This window comes from Topomyia yanbarensis, chromosome 2, assembly GCF_030247195.1.
Source record: "Topomyia yanbarensis strain Yona2022 chromosome 2, ASM3024719v1, whole genome shotgun sequence".
Lineage (NCBI taxonomy): Eukaryota > Metazoa > Arthropoda > Insecta > Diptera > Culicidae > Topomyia > Topomyia yanbarensis.
This window is the reverse complement of record NC_080671.1, coordinates 52,528,567-52,555,431: the sequence shown is the minus strand read 5'-3', so window position 1 is coordinate 52,555,431 and position 26,865 is coordinate 52,528,567. Positions and strand designations below refer to the sequence as shown.

General features: G+C 37.1%; 1 protein-coding gene across 2 annotated transcripts in view; it reads left to right on the top strand.

Annotated features, from left to right (window-relative positions):
• The window catches only part of LOC131684958 (bone morphogenetic protein receptor type-1B), a 550,923-nt gene extending 527,774 nt beyond the window's left edge, over positions 1-23,149 (top strand). For both annotated transcript variants that reach the window (XM_058968253.1, XM_058968254.1), the window contains exons 2-3: positions 9,800-9,987; positions 20,533-23,149. In XM_058968253.1, coding sequence (XP_058824236.1) covers positions 9,800-9,987; positions 20,533-21,828 — 1,484 coding nt within the window. In that variant the 3' untranslated portion in view covers positions 21,829-23,149. The remainder of the gene's footprint in view (positions 1-9,799; positions 9,988-20,532) is intronic.
• The last annotated feature ends 3,716 nt before the right edge of the window (positions 23,150-26,865 follow it).

Sequence of the window (26,865 nt, the reverse complement as noted above, 5' to 3'; positions counted from 1 at the left end):
GCAAGAAATGCAACGATTTTGTCCTCCATCGGCCCACTTGTGTCAGCCTCCTCAATGCATGACGTCTTTCCCAGCGCAACTCCACGCAACACAAAACGCTAGAGTTCCACTCAACCTTTCAAGATCCATCATCAGTGAGATCTAGTTCCAACAACGCCAACGTCAAACTAGCGCGTATTATTATTAATAGATCGTTGCCATGGAGCATAAAAACTGAACTGGAGTCGGAGTGGCAGGAAACTCATTCTTCGTCATCTCTTGACGGTTGCGCCTATAGGAGGAATCACGCGTTACCAAGTTACGAAGATCCTTCTTCGCCCGCAGAGTGGGAGCAATTTGCAAAATAAACAGCGAGTTTCCTCTAGCTAGCGCTCTATGGCCTGACCGTGTTGGCTAAAGTCGCGTTTGAACTCGAACTGCTGTCGGTCGGCCTCGTTGCCTTGGTTGTTTTTTTTGTTCGCATCCAAAGAGTCAACCACACAAAGTGTAACTTTTTAAGTGCAGGAAAAGATCAGTTGAAGATAAACAAAAGTAAACAACGGTTGAGCTGGTGCGTGGGGATATGAATTATTCTCTACCTTCCACCTTTATAGCGGTGTGTCAACGACAGCGGCGGCGATATGACGTGACGTGTGGGTGTTTGTGGTATGCAAATTCTAGCGGCAACTGTTTTTCGTCAGCCAATTGTTTATATTTTGAAAGGTTTTAGACCTGTCCGATTGGTGTGATTTGGAAAAAGTTTCTGTTTGTGACAACTGTGTTCACACTATTCCCCGAGCGTATGTTGATATATTTAAACACGTTTTCAGGTTGCCACTGTTTTGATTTGGCCGGAAATTTAACTCGAACAAATAATTTACAACCGAATTGAAAATCTTGCAGTATATCCAAAGTGTATTATTTTTGTATTTGTTTTTAATTTGTTAATAATTTTAATACTGCTAATTTCCAAAGTAACAAAAATCCAACGTATTATTGTTCTATACAATTCATTGAAAATGATATTTTCTGTACCTACTTTTCATCTAGTGTTATAAATCCTATTTTACAGAATTTTGATACATCTCATTAGGTCGACAAACAGTTCCCAAAATAAGCCTATTTTTCGTCCTATGCCGTGGTTTAACCCCTTAAATAAGTCTTTAAATCTGCAAGCTAGCCGGATTTGACGAAGTACTTAAGAGACACTGCTAATCTATTTCGTGTCTAATCTGTTGAAATGTAGAGTACTTGTCCTGACAGTATCGAGTCACAGCTGAATTGTATATAAACCTACTTTTGTCCGAGGCACCCAGGTGCCCTAATCACTTCCACGAACCACACACGCTTGTTGACGATGACGCTGGTTTGTTTATTGCTGAAACCGATAACGTGGCAAGATACCAGTAGGTGCACTCCCTCTCAAGGCGATCCCCGATTATACAGGGGAATCAACTAGTCAGCACTCGTCGCTTCAGTGCTGAAGACCGATAATGCGTGAAAGGGGGGGTGGGGGAGTATTGTTCACTTTTTGAAAAAGTTTTTTTAACAACTTTTTTTACTATGTTATATTTCACCCTATGGAGGAAAATTTGGTAAAAACCAAAATTTCTCACTAGGGTGAAAATTTGTTGGTAAAAACCAGTCTTTGTACAGGAGGGCACAAATCCTTATTTCATACTATGTTGCGTTTCGGCTTCGCCTCATCAGAAACCGACACTAACACATTGTCGGAATAGATTTCGGCTTCACTTGTGTCTCATCGGCATAAACAGAACTTCTGCTCGAACGGGACATCACGTTTGATCAGTCGTTTGATTGAAACACATAGTGTGTTTTAGTTTTAAGGGATTTGCGTCAAGCCGGCGCTAATCTATTCCGACAATGTGTTAGTGTCGGTTTCTGATGAGGCGAAGCCGAAACGCAACATAGTATGAACTTTTTTAAACAAGTACTGGCAACATTAAATCAATTATTTCTTTATTTGATTTGCATCATTTTAGAATCGAAAACAGAAATGTCATTAAGAAAAATTGTTAGTTGTATAATTTCAGGCGGTTTTTTTTTGGTGATGAAGAAGCTGAGAATATGTTCATCGCAATGGGGTTATTATACGTGATTTGGTTTTATTATTAGTTATAAATATTTTTTTCACAACAAAATATGTTGCTTGGGCCTATTCCAGGCTTTTCAAAAATTCCCTTTCTTCAACTCCTTGCTCTCCCTTGAGTATTATGGCTCTTAGTATCGAAAAATATACTTCACCTTTCAGTCCCTTGCCAATTAAATGCCGTTACAACAGTTAAAAAATGGAGTCAAAAGGTCGTTAATAAAAAATGGGAAAAAGGAGTGCAACTATTCTCCTATTTTTGCTTTAAAAATTGATTCACTGCATCAAATGATATAACCAAAAATATTCAACAAAGTCGTCCCAGTGCTTTAAGGGTTAAAACATCGTGTTTGCTGTGCACAAGAAATTCTTTGAAATGAGGAAAGACAAAGTAGATACAGAACACTAGATTAGGGTTGTCGCTGGCATCAGTGGTAGGAAAATCATTATTTTGATTTTGGTATATGCCAAATGGGCCAAATAAAAAAAGCAAAATAAATAATCCTCTATTGTCGTTTCATAGCGACCAATTACAGGACTACGGTGAAGACAAGTAGGTTTAAAACATCCTACTGAAAAAAAAAACTTAACTGCGAAAGCATATTATAACTTAATAATAATTAACTGAATCATGTAAACAATAGGGATGAAAAGTCACCACTTGTGGCTGAACACCCAATATACTAAATTAGAAATGTAATGCAAACAAAACAATATAATCGAATAGAAAATAATATATAAAAAACAGGACTACGGTGCTACAGTAATTTTGTACTTTTTAAGAGACCTAGTATAGGTTGTAGACCTCATCAAATGCAACACAAAACAATGTATGAAAAATGTTATATACCCTCAAAATCTTGATTTGTAGCAAGAAAACGAGTTTTCGAAACTTTCCACATTTAATTTTTTTTTTGCGCCATCATTTTTCAACCAATTTTAATTTTTTGAGTGTTTTGGAAAGAAAAAATTTCCTTTCCAATGGTATGCTATGTTATGTTCTCTTGTTAAAAGTACTATACGGTTCTGGGACAATAATATGAAACTTGCCATTATTTTACCATTTTTTGATTAAAAATTTAAAAATTGCTCAACATTTTTATTGGGAAACGCCTTTGTTTTAATAAAAAAATGAAAAAGAGCATTTAATTCCGCATTCAATGATCTATTTTTGATCAAAATCGGTTGAAAAATGGTTGCGTTATTATTTTTTTCCCAAATTTGAAACCTGCTCGCCTGAGCTCTTAGGGGGTTAGTGAGGTATTGTCTCGCACTGTAAGATGCTATAATTATATCTTCCGTTATTTTACCTAATTTCATGTTTAAAGTTCACACACATACTTGTGAATGTATACGTAATCGAGCAAAAATAATCTTTTTTTTTGAAAATTTTATATGAGACCGTCCCCTTAAAAGCTCATACAAGCAAATTTCTATTTTGGAAAAAAATAATAACTCTGCCATTTTACAATCGATTTGGTCGATGAATACGGAATTAAATGTTCTCCTTAAATTTTTATGTAAACATAAACGCTTTCCGATAAAAATGTACAGTAATTTTCATACTTTTAATGAAAAAATAGCAAAATAATGGTAATTTTTATATTGTTGTCCCAAAACCGCATAGTACTTTTAACAATAGAACATAACATAGCATATCGTTGGAAAAGTCATTTCTTCTTCTTTCGAAAACACTCAAATGATTTGAAATCGGTTGAAAATGACCGCGTAAATTTTTTTAGCGCCGAAAGTTCCGAAAAATCGGTATTTTTGCTCTAAATCAAGATTTTGAGGGTATATTAAATTGATCAAACGTGGTTTTGTGTTGTATTTGACCAGACCTACAACCTTTACTGTTAGCACTTTAACCTTCTTTAGGTGTTAACTTTTTGTAACGAATAAGGTGTTATCGGGTCATATTGATCCCGATTTCGAGGTCAATTTTAAAACACATTTACAACCAAATCTATACGAACTGGTACTTAAATTGTTTGTTGGAGTTTCAATTTTCAGTTTCTGGTAAATATTACCGTTTTTCACCTGGCTGGTCAGTGGGAATCGGTGCCGAATGGGGTCATGTTTGGCCGATTCCGGCGGTATACTATTGTACCCCCGTAATTTGCATCGGAATCGTAATGCGGGACATCCAAGATCGATCGTATCACGTACAAATTTAATATATACATTCTCATATTTGTTTTGTTTGTGTTTATTATTAGTATTCTGTCAATAAACCTGTGATTTATGATGGTTCTGCATACATCTATGGATGCTAAACATGACTCCATTCGGCACCGATTTCCACTGACCAGCCAGGTGAAAAACGGTAATATTTACCAGAAACTGAAAATTGAAACTCCAACAAACAATTTAAGTACCAGTTCGTATAGATTTGGTTGTAAATGTGTTTTAAAACTGAGCTCGAAATCGGGGTCAATATGACCCGCTAACACCTTATTCGTAACTTTTTTATGTACAGCCCTTCAGGAATGAGCACATATTTCTAGTACTCTATTGAAAATCGTTGCTCTCCATGAAAGAGGAAAAGTCAAGAAATTATAAACTTCTAGGTGCAAAACTTAAAAAGTTATCGCATTTTGAAAGTTCATTTGGGTCATATTGACCCCAAAACCTAAAGAAGGTTAAAAGTACATTCAATTAATTTTACTGTGTAGCACCGTGTTGTGTTTGTTTCTTTTAACTAGCAAAACAATGACCATTCTTGGCTGGAGTATTTTAACTAATTAGAATGCATAAATTGTCTAAATCTGTGATGAATTTTGAATTTGAAGTTCAACTAAACCGCTTGTTGTTCCAAACAGGCAACATTTTTCTGCGTGTACCAAGAGTGTGGAACAAGGACTTTTACTAGAGAGACGTTCGATACCTTGACAGATATATACCGAAAACAAAACAAACATGCTTCGAAGCGAAAACAATGGGAACACCAGCGTTGTGTTGTGTATCCACTAGCTAATTTGGCCTAGTTCTGATCGTTTTGTCAATCAAGAGCGTTCATAATATTTACAAGACAATGACGGCGCCGATGGTTGGGTGGTAAGCGGGACTGCCACTCACCCCAGTTGGTCTGGGTTCAATCCCAGTCGAGGTCGTTGTGATTTTTCTGAGGTGAGAAAAATCTGAGTTCACGCCGTTTGTAAGTAAAGCCGTTTGTCCCCGGTCCATGAGTTGATGGGTTGATATCTAGTCCAGATAGTGGGAAGTCGTGTCACCTCTCTGGCGGTCAGCGTTTGGTCTCCTAGCGGAAATAGGCCGACGGAAAATAACCAGAATTGGTATAAGACGAAGAAGAAGAAGAAGACGTGGCAATAGGGGGTGCGTTTTTGTTCCAATTTTACGCCAGAATGGTCCAGCTTCTGATTGGTTCATTCTGATTTTTTTTCACCGTACGAAATGTTACAGAAGGTATAGCGAAATGATGTTTGGCAGTGTTGCTATATTTATAGAAAAAGATTGTCATTACTTTTGACAAATAAAATTATTAACGTTAAAAAACTAAAAATGAATAAATTGAACAGAAATTGTGAAACAAGTATTTATCATTATCGTGGTTGATTAACTTTAACAAAAATAAGACAGAAACCACACTATAACCTAACATTTTTCAGAAAATGGTTTCATCAAACCTTACTAAACACCCATGACATGGAAAAACGGTACTCTTCTTCAATATAGTGAATTCAAGATAAAAAATATTGCCGGCATAAAATAAATTAACAAATAAATAAAGATAGCAACACTGTTCGGAAGAGTTTGGCAACTGAAAAAGTGCGAAAAGAAGAATGTCGAAGGAAAAATAAGAAACCGATTGTCACGTCTTTTCTTAAGCGGACCCTACACGAGACAGAAATATTGTCAATAAATATATTGACAAGAATACTGCTTCAATTCATCAATCCCATTTAAACTCTACAGAATCAATATTTTCAAAATGACCTTACACCATCAATATATTGGTCAATATATGATTTATTGTCAATATTTCTACTCGTGTAGGGTCCGCTTTAGATATTTACAACAGAGTTGAATAACAGTGCTGCTGGATTTATTCTGGATTTTTTTTCATGCAGATCAACATATGCATATTCAATAAAAGTCTTTAACAATATGATATAGCTACCTATGTTGGTAAGAAATAAAAAAAAATATTTTATGTGCAGCTGGATTTGTGAATCCTTGGTTTAGGTGCTATCTTTGAGGTACAATTATTTCCAGCAAATGTGAAAAACATGCAAAAGGGATCTGGTTGTGTGTTGTCTTTAGATTTTCGGCAGGGTTTAGTTGAGAAAATTAAGAAGAGCAAGAAGCCCATTGTATCATCTCTGAGGAACTAATTAGAAAGATGCAGACATATTGTTCCATCCTCAGTTGAATGTTTTGTTCAAAAAGATAGCAAATGATAAATCGCGGCTGATTAAGTCAACATATTTCTAGAAGAATTAAAGAGAAAATTTAGAATAGCACGTAAGTAAGAATGAGAGATTCTCTTTGGAGTCTTTCTCTTCTGTTCATCACTCGGCCATTTCAACACTTACTACTCTACTCTTTGCCTAATATTCTAGTAAAAACCGTCGGCTTTCGATATGTCTTAGAAAATTACTGCAAAGTGTTTTAATGACGTCGTAATCAACGAAAGAGAAAGTAAACGAAGAGAGGCTCTCAATGTTACTTACGTCCTATTGAAAATTTTCTTTAGAATTGTATTTTTTGTATTGATGTTGGAATAAATCGTCTTATCCTACAGTTATAGTAACTGTATGATCAAAATGGATCAAACACACCCCATTTTAGACAAACTGATAAAGCAATGTTTCAGACCACCTTAACCTTGCTTTCCAGTCGTGCCAGCCGAATCTAATTAATTTTAAATACATCAACATTTTTGACGAATTCTCAGAACAGTCGCTAGTCAAGATTCCCGTGTGTGTGTGTGTGTGTGTGTGTGTTTCAGCAACGATTTCGCCAACTCAAACAGTAAACATATTTTGTGATGGATTGCTATCGATAACCGATGCGGAAAGAAAAAAAAATCGATATCAGCGACGGGCCGGCAGCGATTGGATAGACGCCAATTTTGACAGCTTCTGGCACCAGTAGCGCCAATTTTCGGGCTTTGACCGCAGATAGCAGATGATCGATCGATCGGTCTAGCTTCCCACTTCTGCCATAGTTGATTCTTAAGCAGGTTTTATCATTTTTTTCCTTGCTGCACTGTTGGCGGTTTGGTATTAACTTTTTTACTTTTTCGTGGTTGCGCCCACTATTTCAGATTCATGGTGTTTTAGTAGTTAGTCGGAAGTCGAATGTTTTGAAATTATCCAATACGAGGTAAAGGTTTCTTCCTCAGTTTATGCGTGACTGCTTGATCCAATTAGTTAGTTTTGTACACATTTATCCGTTTACGACCTATGTCTCACTTTGGTGACATGCTGTGGGTAGTATTGCGAATCTTTTCTAAAAGCCACATCTTGATGCGCCCATTCGATGTTCATCAGTGCGAGTGAAAAATGGTTTTAACGTTTATTTTTGTTTCTCTCGCACTTCCCATACAAAAACAACCCGACAAAATACTAAAATTTTTTGGGTTTTACATTACATTGTTTGTTTAGTTACACGCAGTGAAAGAAATCGGCCGATATTTCATCAAATATTAGTATATCTCTACAGGAACTCGCTGGATATTCGACAAAATTTCATTAAAATAAATTCGTTGTCAAATATTTGACGCAGTATATGTACTGCCGGCTTAACTCTTCCAATAACTAATTCGTTCACACTCGCTCCCATGAACGAATCGTTTGTTTCGCATTCGTTATTCATGTGCTGCTGATTTGTATGATACAATATTTGCGGCATTTGCCTTTACCATCCAAAAATTAAATGCTATACCACGCAGTTGCTTCCCTCAATTGGATACGGGCGGTACTTATCACCGTATTTATCATTAACCAGTTCTTAGCACTTCATTGTCGACTGGTCCCCGGAATGGTCCGCCTCACGCTCACGAAACGTCAACCCTAATGAGTTTTGGTAATAAATATCGCACTTTATTCGATGCAATTCTCAAAAATCGCCGAACGTTGGACCAGAAAAGGCACCCAGAAACGTTTAATCCCCTTTACCATTACCGTCACAGGCCAGCATTTTAAAGTTCCACGACATCGACCATCGAAAGCTTCGGTATCTATTAGTGTAGCGGGACTTGGTCCGGTTCTGCAGCTGGTTGGGGAGCTCCGCTCTGTCTCCCCCCCCCCTTCCTGGTGATTTATGATCGTCGAGATAGCGTATGAAATCAGCCATTCATCATCTGTTTCTCGTAGTCGCTTTGATGAATTCCTGTTCAGCGCGAACTTTTCGTCGCATTCATTAAATAATAATTTATTTAAAAAATCATTTAGGAAAGCGGCGAGTCGTGTGATAACGTATGCGAATTTAATCCTCATCGTTTGCACGCGGCAAGAATCGTCGTCGCCGGAAAAGATTGCCCCTGAGCAACCTCAAAAAAAAAATTATTCGTTATCGCTCCAAAAGGGAATGATTGATTATCAAATTCGTTATCGATACTAAGAAATTTGGCACCAGCGTTGATAGGTGGCTTGACCTGATTTATACATCTGTAAAGTATTCGGGACTGGTCTCAACTCACAACCCAGGTGTATAAGCTTAAATCCAGTGTTTGCTCATAGATGGCGGTAGTGGCCGTACGTTATACTTCTTTCTCACATTGCGAGGTTATTCAGAAAAAAGGACTGGATGACAGAGTTTTAAATATTATTTGACACAGTTTGTCAAATTCGACGAATGTTTTCTTGTAAACTCGAAACTAGGATTCACTTTTTATGAAAAATAGCTTAAAAACATAACACACCGAGATCTTGGATTAACTAGAAAGGATTTTTTAACGAAAATTAGTACCACAATTTCTAACTTATTTCGACAAGCTTCGTAATCGATTACGGAGAAATGAAAGGGGTTATGCTAGGATCCTATTGACAATAAGAAACATACCTATCCCTGACACGCATGGTACCTTAGTTAAAAGGTTCCCGTAGCCTTATAGGAATACATACAATATGAACTGCATCCTATCGATTTTGGCATTAAAATTCGGAAAATTTGCCATTTAAAACGACTATGTGCTCTCGACTGTAATAATATTTACTGTAGATTTCCGTGAAAAAACTGCACCATACGATTGGTCGTATTGTAGCTAAGAATCGTTTCAACCCAAGTAACAATTTAGGTTTTATGGTACTCTTGAAGTCACCCTTAAAACTTAGATTACACTTGTAGTATGATATAAAACTTCAAATGTTACTTGGGAAAGTACGGTGCGGTCGAATGGTTGCTACCGATTCCTGCTTCAGCTGAAATGAATGGCCACGAAAAAACATACGACAAATTATTTCAGAATAAGATATGCGTGATCTCAAGAATTAATGGCTTGTATTCGAGTGTCCGAGATTGGATTGCAAATAAATAAGTTTAACCACAATTTATTAACTTCTCTCGGTCTAGTGACAATACAACGTAAATGAAAATGATCCTTCTCTTACGGTGTCATGTCTGATAGATTGCCTTCTTGGCAGTACTTTTTGTTTTCAATCACACGATCATCCAACAATTTGTTTTGTCTCACCCAGTCAGTATTTATTGACTAATTGCTCTTTATTCTCTGTTTAATTTTAGCACGTGCGCTTCAGTGCTACTGCGAAGGACATTGCCCGGGAAATCTACAGAATGGAACCTGCGAGACGAGGCCCGGCGGATCCTGTTTTGCTGCTGTCGAAGAAGTGACCGATGAAGAGACTGGACTGAAGGTACCGGAATGGAGCCACGGATGTATGCCACCGGAGCAGAACGGTGGATTGTTGCAGGTGAGTTGGGGACCCCTCCATAGATAAATGTAAACAATTCCTGTACACATACCCGAGCAGAAGAAAACAATTTCAGAATATCAACTTCAGGTATACTGTAACCATTACTTGAACACCACAATAAGGTATTGAGGAGCCTTGCATAAGAGGTAAAATACCTGAAATAATAACTGAGAATAACTAGTTGATAATGAAACGAGTTATTATAATTCCTGAATAATAACAAATATTCGTATTCTGCAAAAAAGTGATTATTCAAAATTAATAACAGTAATAGGGTAAGGTGGGGCAAATCCGACCTAGTAAATGGTTTTGGCTGTGAAATGCTCATTTTACATCGGATCAAGTCGTTTTATATACCAAATTAAAGGTTCTGAGCAACTTTCTATTTATATAATCTTATTCGTATCTTGGGAAAATTTTGAGATACAAGCGCTTTACGAAAACGTTCATATTTCCTGTTTTCAAAAATGGTGGGGTAAACCGGACCATCTATGTTTTTTGTTGATTTATTACCCAAATTTTATGGTTTTGCAATGATAAATCAATGAATATTATGTCACTGAATTGTAACATAAAGAAAAAGGAATTCAATGTCAATTTTGTAATATCAGAATCACGAGCAGTAGCACGAAAAGATATTCCCATTTGCATTGGAGCAATTGTTTGACGAATACTATATTCATCACGTTTTTGTGTCTTTCGTTTGTAATTATGAATCATTGTGCAAAAAAAAAATAATAATAGTAATAAAAATATATTTCAATTTGATAAATAAACATTTTCTTAGCAAAAAAGCGGTCGGATTTACCCCACTATTTAGAGGTCGGATTTGCCCCACCGCGTCATTTTTCGTTACGATGCAATTGAAAAAATATTAAAAAAGTTGGACTAAATTCATCTATGCGCTTTGTAGGACTTCAATCAAAGAATTTAAATCTACCTACATTTTTTATGCTATCACTTTAACAATCAGAAAATCAAATCAAAAGTTGTAAAAACACACTTTCTGTCGTTTGAGCATCTCAATGTAGACTATTAAAAGGCTGTCATACCACCATTATGATTATTTTCGATGCTCTACACGACAACATTGATATTAGTTCGCGTAGTGCTTCCGATTTTCGATAACAGAGAGGGGTCGGGTTTACCCAACGGTCGGATTTGCCCCACCTTAGCCTAACCATGCGTCTCCATTGACAGTAGGGTAAGGTGGGGCAAAGGCGACCGTTGAGTAAACCCGACCCCCCTCTGTTACCGAAAATCAGAAGCACTACGCGAACTAATATCAATGTTGTCGTGTAGAGCATCGAAAATGATTTGACTTTTGTGCATCATTGACTACAGGATATTTCTGATTGTTAAAGTGATTGCATAATAAATGTAAGTGGATTTAAATTCTTTGATTTAAGTCGTACAAAGTGCATAGATGAATTTAGTTCAACCTTTTTCATATTTTTTTTAATTGCATCGTAATGAAAAATGACGCGGTGGGGCAAATCCGATCTCTAAATATTGGGGTAAATCCGACCGCTTTTTTGCTAAGAAAATTTTTATTTATCAAATTGAAATATATTTTTATTGTTATTATTTATTATTTATATGTAAAATGGTTCATAAATTCGAACGAAAGACACAAAAACGTGATGATTATAGCATTCGTCGAGCAATTGCTCCGATGCACATGAGAATATCATTACGTGCTACTGCTCGTGATTTTAGCATTCCAAGATTGACATTGAACTCCATTTTCTTCATGTTACAATTCAATAACACAACAGTCATTGATTTATAATTGAAAAAATATACAATTTGAGTAATATCTGCACTAAATCAACCAAAAACATAGGGGGTCGGGTTTACCCCACCATTTTTGAAAGCAGCGAAAATGAACATTTTTGTAAAACGCTTGTATCTCAATATATTTCCAAAATCCAAATAAAATGCTATATACTGAAAGTTGTCCAGGAGTCTAACCTTTAATTTGGTATATAAAACGACTTAATCCGATGTAAAATGAGCATTTTACAGCCAAAACCATTTACTAGGTCGGATTTGCCCCACCTTACCCTATTATTGTAATTCTGACGACTTACCGAAAAGAATCATTTTAAACAGGAAATTAAAAACTTTCGAAAGAGTCTAGTGTGATTACAGACGTCGTTGTTGTTTCGGTATTTCAGATTCGTATTAAATAAAATTGAAGAATATTGCACAATCTTCATATTTGGGCTTAAGTCTAGACTCGTCCCACTGTAAGGCAGTTTGACGTATAACAGTCTTTGGGCACTAAATTTATCTTGATGACTCTATACAATTCTAGAACTGATTATGCATAACGGCACGATGTGAAATCAGGTCAAAACACCGAACAACCACATTCTTGTCTAAAAGAGGTAGGCGACATTCTTTGTGGTAAGTTCCCTGTCCTGGTTCATAATCCCGGTTTTGACATAAATCTGGCTTTGCTTGTCGCAACTGCAGGTTGCTTGCCAGACCAAAAATCTTGGCAAATTTCGATTTATTGTTTGTTTGTATTTTTTGGCGATGTGAAATTTATCTCTGGCGTTTAATATCAGGCACCCTCGAAACCGTGGTCCCCAGTCGTTTCTATGTTTGCGATAGGATAATTCTTGCGATATGCGAGCTGAATTTTATTAGGTTTGTTTGGCTAAATTTTCTGGTATTTTTTAAATTTTATAAAATCAATTTTACCAAACTACAAAAAACCCACCAAATTAAAAGAATATGAACATTTCACGTTTTAATGTATTTTAACAACGTTTGATTATTCTGCGTCGTTTGGAACTTGAGGTGCCATGTTTTCGTGGTTAGCATGATAGTATGGACAAAAAAATCAATATAGACACTTATGGGATAATGTTCATAATTTTTTTTCGGCTAGCTTTCTAGCAATCACGCTGTTATATTTTTAAAACAAGTACTGGTATCGGATACCAGGTATCTAAATATTAAAACGTTCCAATTGTTGGGTGATTTATCTAGTTTTATCATAAAAATAAAATATTTTATTGTAGATTTTCAATCTTTGTTGTGAATCGTTGGATCAAAAAAGGAAATAACAATCGAAAAGTTATGTAAATCGCATACCTTCACGCAATTTCATGTCTATTTTTGTTACGTCAAAAAAACAAAATTATCTGGATGAATATAAAGTAATTTTTTCGAACTTTTTTAGGAAACTAGTCGAAACTAAATAGTTAACATCAAAATGCCTGATTTGTTTTGTGGATTATTTTACGAAATTATTAACGGTATCCAAGAAACTGATTAGTTCAGTTATAATACTAATTTCATGAATATACAAGACTTTGTTTGAACTGATTGAAAAGATGCAGGATAGTACTGTCATTTTCAATTTGAATGTGTTTCCATTACCGACAGATGCTGAGCATGTTTGAAAAATGCTTGGTTTTTGTTTCAATGATTTTGTTAAGAGGAACTTTCAATTGAAAATTTTCAAAAATTTATTTTTTTTCCTTTGCAAATTTCGAAAGGTATAAAGGTCTACTATATTGCCTTAAATGGGTTTTTTTTCAATACGCGCATCAAAAAAGTGTCTACAGCCCGCCTGGACGCCATAAGACGCTCTCGGCTAGAGAAGTGCGCCTCATGTAGAAACCTTTTCATGGCATTAAGCACGTTCTCAGAATGCTTCGCGTTACACTGTACATGTGCACAGGTCTCGAGAACGTATTTCACGGCTTGATCTGTAGAGGCACTCACCTCTGCCGCGGCTCATCTGCGTCTGCTTGTAGCGTATCTGTGTACGCTCGTACTAGCGTTGTCCGTGTCCCAAGTAGGGTCCCTAGCGGTGAGCTGTGAACGTCAGTGGCAATAAACCGTCGTAATTGGCGATTCTACGTTGAAACCGCTCGCAGATAGCGCTGGAAGTGTTGCTGATTTGATTCTGTTCTGTCATAGTGGATATATTTTCTGTAAACATTGGTAAAAAAATAACTTTTCAAACCAAAGCACCGATCAATTTGTTGATAATTGTTTATGAAAATGAAGGAAAACCATCATTTTATAAGATGATGAGTAAACATCAGTGGTTTCTAATTCTTCTAATATTATTCGCAGAGCTATATGTGTGCTGTTCCGAAACGTAATTTGTTGTGCACCGTAGCCGCCGCAACATCATTTCCCGTTCCTCCAAAGTTAAGCCAAACCTTCATGAGATGGTGTAAATTCATGAAACTCTCCAGATCATGCGAGGAAAGAATATATCCGGCTAATAGAAAAGTGTCAGATTTGTATCATACACAGCCGATCCTTCTCTCTGATAATCTTCACTGAATCTCCTACATAGTCAAAAATATGAAGGAGTTTGACATCGATACTGATTGGGTCTCAGTTTCGAGTTGGAACTTCATTTATGGAACGATTTTTTATAACCACAATAATACCCCGATTACATTTCTAAGAAATGTATGGGCCAAATAGTTGCAAATTGCTGTAATTTCAGAATAATTACAAATAAAACTAAATTTCTTACTCGTTTCATTCATATTTTGGCAGTGGTAAGCTTCTTCCGAGAAGAAAATGAAGTTTTTGTTGTAAGCTACGACTCACTTGCGGGTGAAAAGGGCAAACTGTATCACTTTGCCAGTTCATGAGCTGAATCATAGGTGTCGCATGACTAATTTTGGTTTTGCCGCAAATCTCCAATAGCAGCAGTTCCAGACAGAAATGGTGATCAAATGACCGAATAAATCAGCAAGCAGGGCATTTTCTTTCACTGCACTGTAAGCTGAGATTGTGATCTGTTTTAATGGTAGGAAAAACCTAAGAGAAGAGAAGACAATCGCGGAGCTAGTTTGATCCAGTCCTAACCTCAATATTGAACCAGCTTCTGATTGGTCGTTTTGCCAGTCATGAGCGTTCATTATATTTACAAGCGGGATGGAAAACAGTGCTGCTGGATCTGTTCTGGCTACTTTTCACACACATTAACATTTCAGGCAAATAGAATAAAAGCCCTGAATGATGATATAGCTACGTGTATTGTTAAGAGAGACATGAATAAAAATTAAATTAAATTTTCAAGAGCAGCTAGCATTGTAAATTCATGGTTGAGGTACGATCTTTGAGGTACAATTCTTTTCAGCGTTTGCAAGAAGTACACGAAAGGAATTTGGCAACGATGAATGTTTGTTGTGTTTAGATTTACGGCAGGGCCTAGTCGAGAAAATTAAGAAAAGCAAGAAGTCTGTTGTCATCTCTTCTCTTAGGGAAAAACCAGTAGAAGGCCAGTAAAAAAACCTACATCGTTTCGTCAAATTTTTATGTTTTGTTATTGTTTATGATCAGTGTGCGAGGCGTGCTGTCAGTTTGTGTGTACAAGTGTGTGAGTGTAATTCATTTTCAAGTTTTTTCAGCCCCCTGCTAGGCAGCCATTTTGTCCTAGCCAACATCTGCCTTTGTTCAAATCGAAACAACCCAATGCTATTGCACAGGCGACATGGGCCTAGATGCAGCTAGGCCCACATATGTTGACTACTGTCAAAGTCTGTATATCTCCATAGAGGATGACAGGAGTGACACCCTCCTGAGTTTTTTATGTTGAATAGGGTTGCGTAGTTCGTGTCATATCGTGCGGTTGTGTGATGTTTCATATTTACATGTTATTTAACTTTTTTTTGTAATTTATTTATATTATTCTTGATGCGGATGACTCGCGCTGGGTTTGATATGTTGGAGACGATGCGGACAGAACAATCTAAATAGTTGACATTCCTGTGCGTTCCCTGCAAGCCTGTTACGTATGCGCGTTTCGTCTCTCGTAAACATGCAAAATTCATTGAAAAAGGGCACTCGCGGCAGTAAAAGGCGCAGTAGTCGACACTTAACGAAGAAATGCAAGGAGAATCGGTTTACCGCCGAAACCGACACCGAATATGTCAGCACGTCCGCGAATAAGTTAAAAATTGCGAGTTACGAGGACATACCAGGGCTTCACTTATGTAATATGTAACTACGCCACTATCTTCAGCTTCTCAAGTGAATGCTTAGCTTGCTAGTCCTGGGGCGGAGACGTGACATTGAACCGTGTATCTGGAGCAGGATTAGCCTTCACACTCGTGGTAAAGTGCAGTGCAACACGCGATATGTGGGTTCGAGCCCCACTATCGGCAGTTCGTACGAAGTAAACCGCCCTTTCATGTTCGTGATGCGCATCCTGGAGGTCGGGGCTACAAAGCTCGAAGACTTTTTGAAGATTGATGGACATACCATGAACTTTTAGTAACAACATCTACTACAGTTTTCTCACTGTACTTCAAACTGCCGTAAAATCTGTTTTTGAATTCAGAAGAAGGCTGTACGCGAGGAAATGATGCTGAATGCGGTAACTGGTATTGAAGCAACGCACTTGAGCGTTTCTGAAGACGGTTCTAGGAAGAAACTAATGTTTTCGTCTCTTTTTTGGGATTAAATCACTGATTGGGAAATACTCCGGCAAACCTGTCAAATCTTCATTCTGTCAATCTTGCGCTAAATGGGCAAAGTGAGGGCAGAATACAACGAATGGCTGGACTCCCATGGGAAAAGCTGCATTGCGAATCATCATGGCAGCGTACGACAAATTGAGGTGCATGCTATGAAAGAAATGCTGTTCGCGCGTTCCGAGGAATTGCTGGGCGTGAAATATGTCAATTACATCGGTGACGGCGATTCGAAAACCTTCAAAGCTCTCTTGGACTTCTACCACTCATACGAAGACGTCACTGTGCTGAAAAAGGAAAGTATGGGTCATGTGCAAAAGAAGATGGGCAGCCGACTGCGAGCGGTGAAGAAAGGAATCAAGGGACTCGGTGGAAAAGGCGCGGTTAAACTGACGGACAAGCTGATAGCGGACTTAACAACATACTATGAACTGGCGATCAGAACTTTTTTCCACAAGTGTTCAAATGATAAGGATCCGCAACATATGAAGTGTCCAGAAGGTGTCAATAGCTGGTGCAAGTGGCGTGCGGCGGAGGAGAAAGGCGAGCTGTCTGGCTTTATTCAAACACGACCATCCTCTTCAAAAGAACTTTCAAGATGCCATCAAACCCGTGGCTTTTTCCTCAAATAATTTGCTAAGGCGGTGCACTGGAATTCCAATGAATGTTTCAACGCATGTGTGTGTGTGGAGACGGGCTCCGTAAGTCACTTGTATAACCGCAAACTTGTTCAATAAAGGAAGCTCATCGTTACTGAAGATTATGAACGCGCTGGGAGTTGCTGTTGGGTCTGAAGTAGCCCATTTCGCTCGGATCTCTGATAATCTTGCAGACGTTGACTGCCGAACTAAGGGTGTCCAACTACGCCTGGAAGGCTTATCTAGAGAAGAAAACTCGATCCATTTTTCTCCGGGAATAATTCGAGGTGATGGTAGGACCGTTATACGGACCTGGCATCGCAGACTAATTGTGAGTTATCTAACAACCACAGAAAAAGGCGAAAAACGAATACTTTTCGTCAAAATTGTTAGTCACATTTAATCCGTCATATTGGAATCGCCATTTTTATTGTTTTAAATTTCGATACCTATTAGCTCAAATTTATTTTTTATAAATCACAGACCCTTTTTTTCTCAACATTGCACAGTGGTCAAAATGTGTAAATTCATGCCTTTAATTCATTAGCGAAAAAACTATAAGGTTCTGTGTTTTGGTGACTTCGGAAAAGTTGTTGGGGCTATCAAGGCGGATTTTCGGAAGTAGACAGCCATGTTCCAAAATACAGTGTAAAGACATTTCTGAAATCCTTTGTTTTAATTTTTTTTAATTACGTAACATAAACGCTTCTTCAGAATGAGTTTGTATAACGCCTTCCATGAGCACCAAGCATCGGAGTGTCGCCGAAAAAACTCATATACTCACAATTTCATTTGATCATAACATCTTAGGATACTGTCGGATACAAACCATTCCTTCAAGATTTTGTAGGGGATTTATGATAGTTTCAAAATAACATTATTTCATCTGCATATTTTTGCAACTTTTTGAGAAAACTGGCTATGAAGTTTAATAATATTAATCATAAAAAAAAGCTGTAACTCTCTCCAAAAACATAATATCGTCTTGAAATATTCAACAAAGTTATGCATTTTCGTAATATCTAAAACATTTCGGAACACATATTTGTAGAGAAATAAATACGACAAGAGTTATCATGAAAAAACCAATTTTGAAGGGGGTCCTCATGAAAACACCGCATAACATTGGAACGGCTATAGTTAGAGAGTCAGTTCTTATGAAAGATTTGCTAAAAATAATATTCTCTACAACTTTGCCAAAGACTGAAACTGTCTATCTGCTACCAGTAAAAAGTTAGATTTCAGAAATGTCTTTACACTGTATTTTGGAACATGACTGTCTACTTCCGAAAATCCGCCTTGGTAGCCCCAACAACTTTTCCGAAGTCACCAAAATACAGAACCTTATAGTTTTTGCACTAAATAATTAAAGGCATGAATTTACACATTTTGACCACTGTGCATTGGCTGAAATACCACTTTTTAGTGTGGATCGCCATATTGGATCGGCCATTTTGAATTTCGAAAAACTGATTTCAGATTCGTAATCAGCGATGTCAAAAACACACAATTCCATGTAGGGGAACATGGGAAAATTGACCAGGTTTTCAGCTAAAACTGCATAAATCTCTAAAAAAGCCTTCAATCCCTCAAAAGTCATTGAGATATAATGTGCAAAGTTATTGTGCGTCTTCATGATTTTTTTCAGAATTTTTTATCTAATTTTTGAAAAGTTACAAAAGTTTTTCTGTGATCGTTTTTTTTGGTCAAGTCTCCCCACTGCGGGGAGACTTGACCAAGGCGTGGGGATACTTGACCAAGAGAATTTTGAAAAATCATAACAAAAAATTATGACATGAAACATACTGTAATTATTTTTTCCATATTGTCGAGATCTTTAGGTAGCAGTAAAAAATATAAAAGGGTTGAATTTGATAAATTTCGATTTTTTAATGCATTTCTTTTAAAGGATTAACTGTACTGCTTGCATTGCATGTTCACACATCACGAAATCAGTCCTACTATTGCTAACTTTGTTTACTAATACTAAAATATAAAGACTTATGTTAGAGGTGGGATTTTTTTATGGCGTGATTCACATTAACAGTATATACCAAAGCATAATAAATATCAGGAATTTTGCATATTTCTTCAGCAAATTGCCACCTGGTCAAGTCTCCCCATAAAATCTTGGTCAAGTCTCCCCGACATTAGTTATTGCGTTCAATGTCATGTAAATTCTAGTAATAACTATTCCAATGTTCCAATTCATGTAAATTCGTTTCACTGCTTCACAAAGATCAAAATGGTATATTAGCACAATAATAGTAATTAGTAGTCGAGAAGATACTAAGTTTGATAAAAAAATTACATCATTTAATGCAAATTTATTAATCATGTAATATTCTCTGTAAGGAAAGGATTTTTCATTCCAAACTTTTAAAATTGCCTTAAGGGATCGAAACTAGTATAAAAATATTTTTGAAAGAATTTTAAGAATCGAATAGAAGACGCCATAGCCAAAAATAGAATTTTACGCTTGGTCAAGTCTTCCCATGTTCCCCTAATTGTTACAATACATTCTACCACGAATAATTAATCGAAGGTGTTCTCAAAACTTTAAACGCGTTTATATCAAAACATGATTTTTCAAAATTGCCTACAATCTTATTTGAAAACGGTTCAATTTAAAGACTTCATCTTTTGGCCTCTCCAAAGAAAACCTTTTTCATTGTAGGAATGACCTACAACATCTACAAATTCTTTTTATTCACTATTTTCAGTGAAGCCCTAAAGTGGGGAAAAGGGCTACAAATCAAAGTTTGAGATCGCACCATTACGTTAAATTTGAAGTTTTTTACCCATTCTTAGGACACACCTCCAATAAATTTAGCTTACTTTAGAACCTTGTTATTAGTTTTTTGCTTCAGATCGATCCTGAGGCAGCAAGCTGTACGCAGTCTTGGAATTCTACGCGTACGTAACCTTAGACAGAACGTCACCATGGGCGCCATTTTGTTTTTCGACTGAAAAAAGATTGTAAATGAAAACGAAAATATAAGCTTTTTGAATCCTAAAACTGTTTCCTTCTATGTTTTCATTGGCCAACAAAAAATTCAAAATTTTGCTTACTTTTTGGTCCTTTGAATGAGAACCTCCTCCTAAAGTAAAGTAAACCACCAGGGTATATAAATTACAATTACAATGTTAAATGTGAGGAGTAAAAGAAAAGGAAGCATGTTTATAATGTATTGATAAGAGGAATGATTCTATTAGTTTCTATGTACCAAGATTATTCAAAAATAATAAAATCCAAGAGATGCAGAAAATCACGGATGCCGCACGGTCTTTCGACTGGGTTTGTCTGGAGCAAGATAATAGTGCTATCAACCTCCTAGTAGACACCAGTCCTTCAACACATGACTTACTATTTTCACCATCCATTCGATAAAGTCATAAGATTATTCTAACCCTCACTCCTTTTTTATTTTCCATTGCAGTGTAAAGTCGGAGCCCAATCACCACAAATCCACGGCAAATCGATCGTCTGCTGCGACAACGAGGACTTCTGCAACAAAGACCTGCTGCCTGAGTACGTACCGAAAACGACAACCCCGCCTCCGATGGCTAACGTGAACGACACCAGCATACACACGCTGGCCCTGCTAGCATCGGTAGTCATCTGTTCGATAGCCTTCGTGGTGGTCATCATTGCGGTTTACGTTACATACAAGAAGCGCGAGAAAAGGAAACCTCACTGTCTGATGGATTCGGTGTGTAATCCGAACATTTCACCGCTAGCCGATTTGGTGGAACAGAGCAGTGGGTCCGGTTCCGGTTTACCGTTGCTAGTACAGCGAACAATTGCCAAGCAGATTCAAATGGTACACTCCGTTGGTAAGGGTCGGTACGGTGAGGTTTGGCTGGCCAAGTGGCGTGATGAGAAAGTTGCTGTGAAAATTTTCCTAACCACCGAGGAAGCTTCCTGGTTCCGGGAGACGGAAATCTATCAAACTGTTCTCATGAGGCACGAAAACATTCTTGGATTCATCGCAGCGGATATTAAGGGAACTGGAACATGGACACAAATGTTGCTCATAACCGACTATCACGAGCTGGGAAGTCTGTACGACTACCTGCAGAAGCGGGTACTTAATCCACATATGCTGAAGACGTTAGCTTTGTCGCTATCCTCTGGGTTGGCCCATCTTCATACGGAAATTTTCGGCACCCCTGGCAAACCAGCGATCTCTCACAGGGACATCAAGAGTAAGAATATACTGGTGAAACGCAATGGTCAATGCGCAATCGCTGACTTTGGTCTGGCCGTGAAATACTCCAGCGAATCGGATGAAATTCAGATCGCTCCCAACACTCGCGTCGGAACTCGTCGATATATGGCACCGGAAGCTCTGAATGAAACACTTGATACGAAAGTTTTCGAAGGCTTCAAACAGGCAGATATGTACTCACTTGGTTTGGTCTTCTGGGAAATGGCGCGCCGGTGTATCAGTACCATTCGGGGAACGAAGAACACCACGTGTGAAGATTACGCTTTGCCCTATCAGGATGTGGTCCCTTCGGATCCCAGTTTCGAGGACATGTACGCCGTCGTTTGCGTGAAGGGAGTTCGACCGCCAATCCCTCAGCGATGGCAGGACGAAGAAATTCTCGTAGTATTATCCAAGATGATGCAGGAATGCTGGCATCCGAATCCTGCCGTTCGGTTAACTGCTTTACGAGTTAAGAAGACCCTCGTGAAGCTGGAGACGGACTGTTCGATTAAAATAGTATAGGCCACTGAATGATCGACTTGCGTGTTTGTATGTGTGTGTGTGTTTGAGTGCGATAGAAAAAGAAACCCGATAGAGATAGAGATAGTGAGTTTTTATTTATTCTAAATTGTTTTACTTTATTCGCTTGTAAGTGCTCTTTATTAGATCGTAAGCTAAGATACTACAACATAGCACTAGTTGCAAAATCCCACAATGTGAAGCACTGTTGAAATACTGAAACAAACTGAGATGCCATAATGTGGACTTAAATGTTGTCCTACAGAAAATAAATCGTTTTTTTAGGTAGAACATTTCCAATGGCAACGACGGTACTCGCTTTGAGAACCCTCACTGTAAATAGCAATCTCTTTTCTTTGTGTTTCACGTTTCACCGCCAAACACTAGCCTCTACCGTTCTCGGCAAGCAGGAAACGAACTTCCCTTAGTTGTTAATAGCTTTAATTATTGTGAAGCAGAAAAAATGCCATATAGTTGTAAAGCAAGGATTTCACCAAAATAGAAAACCAGAATTTATGTTTGGCGCATTGGACAGATATAACACGTACACTTCAACGCTTTTTTGGCTAGGAGCAGAACAGTTGCCTTCATTTTCAACTCAATCGACTGATAGGTATTCATAGAATTGGCCTTCAATGGATAAAAACTGATGATATTTTTCCTTGGAAAAAGTAGTTAATCAAGATATGCCTTATCTTTGAATTGAATTGATTATAAATAAGTGCATTACAATAGCAGTCTCTCTGACACATAACTGATTTCGCCAACGAACCATAGCAAATCATCCCTATTTTTAAGAGGGCTTAAAAATTTTCTCCGTTCATCGACTCATAGAACAGCTTAACTGTAAGCTGCAGTACCGGAGCGCTTCTGGTTATGTTTCCAACGGAAACATCCATGAAAGCAAGCAACCTAAAATAACTCAATGCATTGTACAGTTTTTTTTAGCAATTTTACGATTGTATAAGTCTACTCTACTTTAATAAGATTTCCATTTGTTGCTGTAGTTTAATTACGAATAAAGCTAACTTTTAGTAAAAGATATCGGTTTAGTTTTGTTTTCTGTAAATAGACAAAATGTTTTTGTAATGGTTAGAAACTGCGGACTATCGAGCGGCAGAATAAAGTTTTAATAAACTTTTGTGAAGCGGAACTGTGCGATGTTTTCGTCGTCCTGAATACAAACGTCAAAATGAATATTTTTCGACGCTAGTTTTAGATAAATGTAAATCCTTGAGGTCCTACGAACCGAAAAAAAGAAATGAGTCGTAAGCTATATTGAAATATGTATGTTAACAATAAAAATTATTTTAAAAATGTAAAATCCCATCAGTTTTTTTATTCTTCCAAAGTAGTGCTGCGAATTTATGTTCTTGACTCGAATGATTTGTCGTTCATTTTTCGAATGCACTTGCGCTTGGTAGTTTGTAATAAAAAATTAGTCTTTGAAGTTAGCCTCCAAATTTGGCTTCATGAAAAATTGGGCGCGTGGTTAAATAAATCTAGAATTTGTTGTTTCTCATCCTGAATTTCAGAGATCAATTTAGTTGCTTTTGAGTGCTTCTTTGTATATTCTTAAGCGGACCCTACACGAATAGATATATTACAATAAATCAATTATTGATTAATATATTGATCATGTAAAGTCAATATGAAAATATTGATCCTGTAGAATTTAAATGGGATTGACGAATTGATGCTGTCTTGTCATTTTCATTGAGAATATTCTACTCTCGTGTAGGGTCCGCTTTATATAGAGGCTCATATATAAGCTCAATCGTCAGTGCTCAATGTTTGTCATTGTGATACTGGCTCGAGCTTTAATGGTATATCAGTATATTTTCGTCGCTAGCGGAATTTCCTTTGAAAATAATCAGCCTATTCAGAATACAACTAGAAGTACAGAACAGAAACGTCTCATGGATTGCCTAATAAGTTAAATTGATGGATGCATAAATTTACTTATCTTCTTACCCTATATTACCATAAATTCGGTCAAAGTGCAAACGTTACCTCTCGTACGGTTTGAGTCTTTGCTAGCATACAGATTGTTCCACCTGGTGGTTATCGTGAGCATTCACTTATAATATCTAGATCAGATTTTGAAATAATTTTGACCCAGGATGTTTTGAAATAGGTATACACGGTTTGAAACAATCAGCTCTTGCACGCGTGTTGGTAAAACAACAAAGAATTTCATTTTTAAATGTTGATAATACAAGTGTTGTTATAGTTTCCAGGTTGTATGGAAAATGATCTGGTGATCCGAACTTGGAGGCGTTAGTAAATCGCCAGAAACAGAAACGATCTTCTATGCCTTGAAAAAGATAATGCTTACTAGTCTTGCTTCCGAGTGCATCCTTAGAGATGATTGTAAGATTTATTTCCAGATTTGGGCGCCCAATCTATAAAGAAACCAAGTGTTTAAGGCCCATCTGATCATTGATGTCTGCATCCCTACTAAGAAACCTAACAAATTCGTCTTCATAACTGTGCGACCGAAATAATAGTCGCATGGACAGAACATGCTTCGTGAAATGCGTTTCAAATATATAAAAATATAAAAATCTGAAATAAACTTCAAACGTAAATCATTCAGAATAAAAACCGTTTAAAAATGTTCACCCGTAAAATTCGGCAAGGATGAACCTCCAGTATAAAAATCGGTTAAAAAAATTAAATAGTTCGCGGGATTCGTATACCTTGATGTTCAAGATGAAAAGTTGGCTAACAAAAACTACTTTGTATGAATCGGGTATTTTATTTTTCCGGCTTTTTTACTGAAGGTTTTTTATCCGACTCATACAAAGGAAAGTCCCAGTCCGATTTTTGTCGTGATTAACGACTTACCTTTTTAAATATAGGGGCCCCTTTTCAAAATTTCAGAAGAAAAATGGTTTTGAACGCTTATATCTTTTGTTGTACTAAATGGATTTAATAAATTTCTTCGGCATTTTGTCAAAAATATTTGTACCAATGTTGTATTAAATTTTGGAATATGTAGGACATTCATTATCAACGGAAAAATAGTGTTTTGAAAAATCTTTCGAAAACGACTCGGAAAAGTGAAAATTTTCAGCCCATCCCGCACAGAGCCGTCAATATGGTGCACCAACCGAACAATAAAATAATGAAAAGTTTTAAATGTAGGTCCACTACATGTTTGTTCCTATGATTATTTGTATTGGGTTGCTTGACGAGGGCAGTTGGTGGGGGAAAGCCGACATATTAGTCTTGGTTATGCCATTAGAAGCCGGACGGAAAGGAAAGGCTCATGTACGGCACGAGAACGAGTGAGAAAGCGATAGTAGTGCATATTAGCGGAAGCGTTACGTATATTTTGAACCTTAATAACTTTCCTTCTACTAAACGGATTGCTAATCTTGTGTCATAAATCGGAACGAAAACGTTCAACGCTTGCTACCGATACGTTGTTTGCTATATAAAATTTGTTTAAATAGTTCAAAAACTACTTTAAATTAGAATCAACATTAATGATAAAACCTATAAATAGGGGTGTCACAGCTTTTCTCAAAGCCAGACGTGTTAGGTCGTGAGAAGCTGTATCGGACGACCAATCAAATCGACTACCACCGGAGAGAAGAAGAAAAACGTTGGTGGCGGAGAGAAGGCCAAAAAGCCAAAGGCTAAGAAACGCAGTCACTGAAAAGGCGATAGCAACTACCACTAAAAATGCCACCAAAACATCGAAAGCTGCAGCGAACAAGCCGAAGACCCCAAAACCAAAAAAGGCCGCCAAACCTGCCAAGAAAGCTGCCCGAAGAAGATAAGTAAATTCACGCGTCTCTACCCTAGTAACAATTGTATTTTTATGATGCTCTTGAAGCCGCTTTTAAAACTTAGATTGCACTTGTAGTGTGCTACAAAACTTCAATTGTTACTTGGGTAATGTTGCCAACAGTCCTTTTCAGGACAAACAAAATACTTGTAAAGAATTAGTGGTGCTTATTTTCCGTTAGCGCTGTTAATTGTAGATGGATTTGTGTCAAGAAGAAAAAAAAAATTTATTAGGAAAAAGAATTTTATTAGGAAGTTCCTTTTATTAATTTGTATAATTAAAAATAATTATCATGTAAGAAAATATTTTTCAAATTAATCTACAAACCTGAAGGTTTTTGCAAATCCTTCCAAGAAAATCAATGAATGTGGCAACTCTGCCACTAAGCGAAAGCTACACCAAAACGAATGATGTACAGTCGTGATTCACTGGTTGGACACTTTTTAACTGGACCGCTTTTTAGTTGGACCTCCGCTAGTTGGACCATTGTCCAACTAAAAAGCATCTGAATGTCAAAATCTTATGTCAAATTTACTTTGACAATCAATCTGACAATTATTAGAGATGTGAATAGATGCAATTACACTACTAACGTCTCCTTTGGAGAGTTTTTGACATCTGTCAGTCGGTCCAACTAACGAATCAAATTCGTTGGTTGGACAGAGGTGTGGCCCAACCAGCGAATCACGACTGTAAATATTTTCATTTATCGCACAAAAGGATGGCCTTACATCAACACCGAAAAGTTAATAAAAGGAATTCGCTTGTTGCAAAGCGTGCTCATTCGGTATGAGCTGCGAAAAGGGAATGTTCGTATGTGTGTACGCAGTAGACACAAATCGTCGGCAAGGTTTGAATCGGTTCAAATGATTCTCGTCATATATCACCATAGTTATCTGTCTTTATTAGGACGAATACATAACCGAAAAACTAGTGGTGGGTAATGTCCGGGACATAACCGCGGTGTCGACATAGAACTATTCGTTGGCGTATTATATTATTAAAATTCTGTTTATAACTAGTTGTAGTTAATGTCCTGAACGTAACCGGGGAGTTTATCTAGGACAATTATTTTGTGTGAAAGTTTTCTGTATTAGCTTAAAAATCCTGACTAAAACTTGCTACTTTCACTAGTATTTCGCTAAATTTAATTTTATTTATTTAATATTTTATGCGGAGAATTAAAATTGTTTTGCTGAATTAATTACCGAACAGGATACTATTAAAATCTACAGGAAACT